This window comes from Diadema antillarum, unplaced genomic scaffold (assembly GCF_040938485.1).
Source record: "Diadema antillarum isolate AM-2024a unplaced genomic scaffold, OU_Dant_1.0 seq00001754_RagTag, whole genome shotgun sequence".
NCBI classification, from domain to species: Eukaryota; Metazoa; Echinodermata; class Echinoidea; order Diadematoida; family Diadematidae; genus Diadema; species Diadema antillarum.
The window spans coordinates 195,481-202,293 of record NW_027272436.1 but is presented as its reverse complement, the minus strand read 5'-3'; the positions used below and the strand labels follow the sequence as shown (position 1 = coordinate 202,293).

Here is a 6,813-nt window from a genome sequence, read left to right as displayed (position 1 = left end):
AGAGTTGAGATGGGCATTTCCATTTCTTTAAATGTGTCTACATCCATTCTATTGTGTATGCAGGACAGAACAAGCTGTCTGAAATGCTGTGCATGAGTGGGTACAACATGTTTACAATACAACCAGAGAACAAAGTAATTATAGTCTGTACATTTGGGAGAAGCCTTCATACTATGACAAGCTTTCACCAATATAACAATAACTAGCTGATATATGGCATGAAACTAAATATGCTGTTCAGAACAGGCAACTTAAATATTTCGAAATAGTATTGAGCCATTTCTGCTCAAGATCTGACAAATCACCTTGGAGAAACAAAAAAAAAAACAACAACAACAACCCCAAAACCAGTTCAGAACCATTTTGATTTGATGTACAAAATCACCTTGAAATGACACACAAAATTGCAATCAGACAATGACATTGTATAGTATGTTTCTCATAGTTCAACAGGCTGATTTCTTCTATAACCGACAATGCTACCATCAGAAAATCATAGAATGATATCTTTTGCGACAATACGCTGGTACAGCATGGAAAGAAGACAATGAAGTCTCAGAAAGGAGTTCACTCAACAACCGACTTACTCTTGAGAATGTAGACGAGGTACGTGTTGTTCACTGCCACCAGATTGCCCCAGTAGTACTTGGGCTCCCAGTCATAGTTGACTACAGGGGTGATCTTCACCTGACCAGACATAGAAACAAGTGTCATTTTCAGAGTAATCTTGAAATCATTTAATATTTAGCGGCATTCTTTTTTCTTTAATTTTCTTCTTTCGCTTTGTAAAATCAGAGCGGAGTTGATTTATTGCCTCTTTTGACCGCCTTTAACCCTAACTAGGCTGGGGGGGGGACCCTCCGAGGCCCCCCCCCCTCGACGTTCCGCGCGATGTATCGCAATCGCAAAAAGCTATCGCCGCGACGTTTCATGACTTTTTTCTTTCGAGTCTCCCGCATCTTTTGACACCAAATTTGCGACGCCCAGGCGCGCAGTTCCGAAGTTACGCATAAATATGTACGCATGTCAGACCAAAAATTGCTCAAAAACGTGAATTCGTGTACAATTTCAATGCAAACTGCGCTTGCAGGCAAATTTCATAAAAGCATGATTATTTTGGTGTTTTATTGATTAAAATCAATGAATATCATATTTTCTTGTTTGGAGCGATGTCGCGAACAAATTCCATAGAAAAAACGATGAAAAACATAAAGTCGAAAAAACAAAAAAAATACATAAGAAATTAAAAAAACAATAAAATACTTAAGAATTTTTTCAGATATCACAATTTTTTTTATTACATTTGCTTAGGACACTAAAAAGAATATTTACACAAAAAATGTGCCTGTTTTGAGCTTTATTTTGTGATTTATACCAAATAGTCTGATTTCATGCATCATTATGCATAAATTAGCATAATTTAGCATAAATGATAATTTTTTTGAAAAACTAACTTCATGGTATTTTAGAGTACATCATAGGCAATGTGTGTGCCAATTTTCGTCGCGATCGCGCGGTCGACGGCCGAGATCTGGAGGGGGGCCTGGGAGGCCCCCCCCCCCCCCACCGGCTCTATCAACTACCTAAATAGCCCGGCCTAGTTAGGGTTAAGGTACCGTACATGAGTATAAAAATGTAAAACATACACAGGTATATAATGTACAAGTGTGGAACATAAAGTGAGAAGAAATACAGTCAGTGCAAAAAAATTATCATGGTGCTAACAACATATGTTACCGTTACAAGTTTAAAATATTGTATTTCGCGATAAACTTTTTAGACATACAAATAATGATACATAGTGTCAGAAACTACTGTAAAAGTAGATATTTTTGCACGACTTATTTTTCACGTTCGGTTGGTTAAGACATCAACTACCAGAACATATGGCTAGCAAAATTATTCGCATGCTTTTATTTTCGCTCTAATTTCTGGTTGCATGAAATGCGTGAACATTTCAACACCGCAAAATTTCCACTTTTACAGTATTCAATGTTATGCCATTCATGTACAGTGTATTGGAAGAGCTACACGTAAGATTACTAAAGGCTAACAGTCCTGAAAGTTTTATAGGTTTAAGACTTTTTCTTCAGGTGAACTTTCTAGGAATGCAGTGTGCTTGAGAATATGGTTAATATCTTTACACAGAATGCAAATACGACAATACTATCAAAAGATTCTGAATTTTTTAGACATGCAATATATACAAGTTTTCATCATTTTGGAAGAATTTCAGCACATTCTTTTTTATTCTCTTCTACTTTTCCATTAAAATCCATCACAAAAAATTAAAAATAAATTATGGGGAAAAGCATATTTCACAACATTCTTAATGAATGAGAACTTGACAATAGAATTACAACACTGTGACATCATGCAACCTTTAATAGCATGACACCATGCATTAAATGCTACATGTTCCAGCAGTATGAGACATAGCCAGAATGAGACTCACTATTACCAGTTTTCATCTTGTACAATGTGTAGTTAAATTGTTTTTAGGTCTCCCCTAATGCACAAAGGATCACCATTACTGCATAATTACTAACTTCACCATTTCTTTCTTGAACAAATATGTAAGAGCTACAGCACTCATTTCTAATATGTCATCACCAAAGATATTACAGTTATGGTTGGTGAAGTAGTTCCATAAACACTAAACTGGCAAAGTTGCCATTATGTTTGAAATGCCATTAATATTCTATTCAGGACACACAAATACACACATACACACATGCATAATTGGTTTAGTGTCTTATCTTGTGTGGGGTTGCCCTCAGATCATCACCAAGTTGGGTCTAAACGATATAACCACAGATTGCATACAAAAGAAGGCAACCACTGTGACATACGTCTCTGATTAAAACTTACTTTGTTGCTGCCCGGCGTGGAGCTTTCCACACGAGAAGCACTGCTTGGGGTGATGTTCACCTCTCGGCCGTACACGGGTATTGAGCTGCCCCTGTCATCACCTTCCAGGAGGCTACAAGGCATCAAAAAACAAAAAAAAAATAATAATAATTTGGTAAACAAACAACAACAAAAAACGAACAAAGAAACAAACCAAAACCCCACTAAGATTTAAAAGCAGCTATAAATATCAATACAGAGATTCTAGGGAGAACTTTCTCCTTATCACTTTATAAAACAACAATACTTTCAATATGATTTTTCAGTCGTCTTCCAGGAGGCTCGATGGCATCAGAAAAAAAAAAATGAATGCAGAGGGGTGAATTAAATTGATACAGCCTGCAGGAATTACTTTAGAAAATATCACTTTTTATAAAATGGGTTCAAGAATGTAGCCAATTGGAAGCGCTGAAATGAGTCACGTGTGCGTGGGTTAATTTCTCACTAACATCCACGGCCTGACGTCACAATGTTTACACTAGCAGTGCGCACTCAATCAGTTGTTACAAGTGCGTCGCGCGCGACTATTACTCGCTGTCAATCCTGTAAACAACTTCTAGTTCGGGCTGCCTGCCGGCCGGCCGGCCTTTCTTGTGTGCATAACAATGTGTGGCGTACGTACAAAAGTGTACAGTACTCATATGTGCGGGATTTCCGAGTGCGACGTGCGTAAATGTTTGGGACGAACATCTTCGGACATCTTACAAAGGTACGTGAAAAATGCTGTTAGTTTTCGACCCATTTTATAAAACAAATGATGCACAGGATTATTTCGTAGCATTAACTCTATCCTGTGCATCATTTGTATAACAATGCATAAATACAACTGCACTTCTGACACAATTTGTACCTGCCTTGGCCTTGCACTTGTCTCCATTATGTTAGGAAACAGGTGTATGCAAGGTAAAACAAAAATGAGAGAATCTTATTCCTTTTGTGAGGCAAGTGCTTGACACTGTATCATTTCCTTATGTTGTTTCATCTGGTTAAGTGCTATCAATTTTAATTGTGGGAGTAACAACACTTTTTCATGATTGCATGTGATTGACAAATTGCCCTTTATCTACATAAATAAGCGCCGATTATTATGTGCTTCAGCAACAGTGTGTAGCCATGATTTAAAAAAAAAAATCAAGGGCATACAAGTGTACATACTCGGTTTGGTACAGTAAGTCATAGCGGGTGACATTGAACGAGATACCCCAAAAATACTGTACTCGCCAGGACCATACATTATTAGCATCAAAGATAAATGGTCCTTATAAGGGCAATATAATTTGATAAACACATAAATGAAATCATCAAAAATACAGTGTAATTCTGTTTTCTACGAACATTTCACATAGTTGTTACACTTGGAATTTCATCATATTCTCCATTACTTTGTCAGCAATGCAAAATCTAAACTACTACTGGCTGACAAATTACTTACTGCACCAACCATCATATAAAATTTTCGTGATAAAGCCTAAAATATAATTAACTATAATTATAACTATAATTAGCTATAATTAACTTGCATTTTATAGGAACACATGTGAATAAATGGGGGAGGGGTACTAAAATATGAGCAGCAACACTCTAATCTTCAAGTTTATGAACAGCAAAAGTGTGTTGACATTGGCTTTTGAAAAAAAATACCAACAACAAACTATATCACACAATAACTTCCACATAATTATGTAGAGCAAGAGTATTTCAATTTAATCCAGACATGGACCAGTGCACCAAAGAGCAGTAGAAAGAAGAAATGTGTCGATGAAAAATGCCAACTAGAGGTGAACAAACATGAAAATGCAGCAGAGTCACATCTACATGTATTTCCTGGCCTCTTCTACCAAAATATCAACAGTGCAGTCATCCGATTCAGAGGTTCAACTCGCACAAGACTGGCTTGCACCCACAGAAATGCCCAGTCTTTTTTTTCCCCCCTTGATGATAAATCACCGGCTGTACCTGCAGTAGCATGATTTGTGCAGATGACAGGTACACGCCGTACCTCCGCGTTTGTTGGCGAAGAGAAGCACCCTCCTGAGCAGGTCGCATCTGAGTGATAGCATTCTGACACCCGCAGTCCGACATTTGGCATTCCATCAACGTCTCCGTCCCAATCAAACCACACTGAGTCATCTACTGCGGGAACGGGATCACTATCTAGTCTTAAGACTCTGGGATCTCTTTCGAGATAGACCCACCAAATATCTTAAATTGCAAGCTTTACAAATGGGGAAGATAGTCCGCAACACGCAAACATTTTGAGTTTACTACGAGTGCCTGGCTGTCGAAGGGGGAAATTGTAGAGATGTATTTCCCTGCCTGAGGACAGGGTGGGGGTAGAGAAAGGGGAAACTGCTTTAGCCCTAATCATTAATGTCTGACTCAAGCAAGCCTACTTCCTCTTTCCCCACCCCTCTTTTTCCCTTCCTTAAACTAAACATACTCTAAAACCAGATTTTTTTTTTTGGTGTGCATGAAACTTTCATGAATTTCGCAAGGAGCCGCGGTTCACGAAAGTAAGCTGCGTGCGAAAGTTTTTGTCTACAAATTATACGTTAATGCATTGAATGCCAGTACCATGCTGTACGCCATCATGGTCAGCAGTTCTCAAAACTTTCTGTTGCGAAAAGGATCGACGGCTTCAATTTGTGAAAGTTTCATGAAGCGAATGTTTCTGGTTTTATAGTGCACTGCCGATTTGAAATAATATTTGTTTCAGCACATACATATTCCCAAGTAGGGGTCTGTCTTCTTATTCAAGTAAATAACCAATACATAATATTTACGTACAGAACTTGTATCTAGGCTCTATGAATGTACCATATATTTAGCAAGTCTGATTTTTTGCGAATCAGGACTTCGCAACATTTTCGTGGGTGGTTCGTGGTTGAGGAGTGCATTACTGAATGGAGAAATGTATTCACATTCATGTCGCGATCAGAGTTGATATTTCCATGTGTTTTAAAATTCACAAATAGTACCCGACTTGCAAAAATGAAAACCTTGTGAAATATTTTGCAGGTACGGTATATCATAAAGTAAAAACCCAACTGTGAATGAGCCTCCTCTTGTCACTTCATGACTATCATTCACACGTCAGAAATACATCATGGTGGCATTCTGTGAGAATCTTGAGGAAACGCGACTGCCTGAAGGACATCAGTGCCACACCCAAAGCCTGCATTAAGGCAGAATCCTCCCTGAGGCTCTCACGCTTCCCTAGTGCCATTGGAGAGAGCTGAATGTGTCTTCTTGATACTCGATCCATATCAACATCTCCGCATATTTCAGTTTACAAAGTCCTCAAGATTCAATAAACTGACACTGAGCGTTTCTAAGACACACACTAAATCTCTCAGAAACTGTCAGTAATATGAACAGGATTAATACATTCTGAATTCAATATGATTTGATCTTAGACATATAATGTGCGAAGTTAATGCACTGATTGTACTTACATGTTTTGAGTGACTTTTCCATCAAGGGCCATCAAGTCTTTGTTTGTATCAGGCAGCAAATTCTATGAAAAAGAAAAAGAAAAATAGTGAAAGTAACAAACCTGCAATTAGCAGTGGACACTTGATGCTTACATTGTAATTCAACTATGGCATTGACACATCAACACCAAGTATTTATGACAGCAATCACAATTCTTTTTCCAGCTACAGTCAAACCTGTCTATATAGCAGCCATCCAGGGGAAACAATAAAAGTAGCCACTATAGACAGGTTGGTGGCCATTTTGATTTTCTAACACTTGCATTGCATAATAGCATTTAAAATATTTTTGTAAAATTTTATTCATTTTAAAATTTCTTTTAGCCTACTTCTGTTCTTTTGATAGGACTCGGTAGAATTCATGCAATGAATGTAAAAGTCAATGTATTCATGGCTGATCTAACAGTTC

At 37.8% G+C, this 6,813-nt stretch overlaps 1 protein-coding gene across 1 annotated transcript; it reads right to left on the bottom strand.

Annotated features, from left to right (window-relative positions):
- Positions 1 to 567: 567 nt before the first annotated feature.
- LOC139712055 (enhancer of mRNA-decapping protein 4-like) lies at positions 568 to 6,397 on the bottom strand. Its single transcript, XM_071623890.1, has 3 exons — positions 6,366 to 6,397; positions 2,872 to 2,983; positions 568 to 687 (listed from the first exon to the last, which is right to left on the bottom strand). Exons 1-3 carry the CDS (start codon positions 6,395 to 6,397, stop codon positions 568 to 570), a joined length of 264 nt encoding a protein of 87 aa, XP_071479991.1.
- Between the last annotated feature and the right edge of the window lie 416 nt (positions 6,398 to 6,813).

What these genes read in the sequence shown, in the direction of transcription:
- LOC139712055 (XM_071623890.1), bottom strand. Translation starts at nt 6,397, where the DNA reads ATGGCCCTTGATGGAAAAGTCACTCAAAACAT. An exon ending in GGAAAAGTCACTCAAAACAT is followed by an intron (nt 2,984 to 6,365) that starts GTAAGTACAATC and finishes GATGCCTTGTAG; the next exon opens with CCTCCTGGAAGGTGATGACA. An exon ending in CCACGCCGGGCAGCAACAAA is followed by an intron (nt 688 to 2,871) that starts GTAAGTTTTAAT and finishes ATGTCTGGTCAG; the next exon opens with GTGAAGATCACCCCTGTAGT.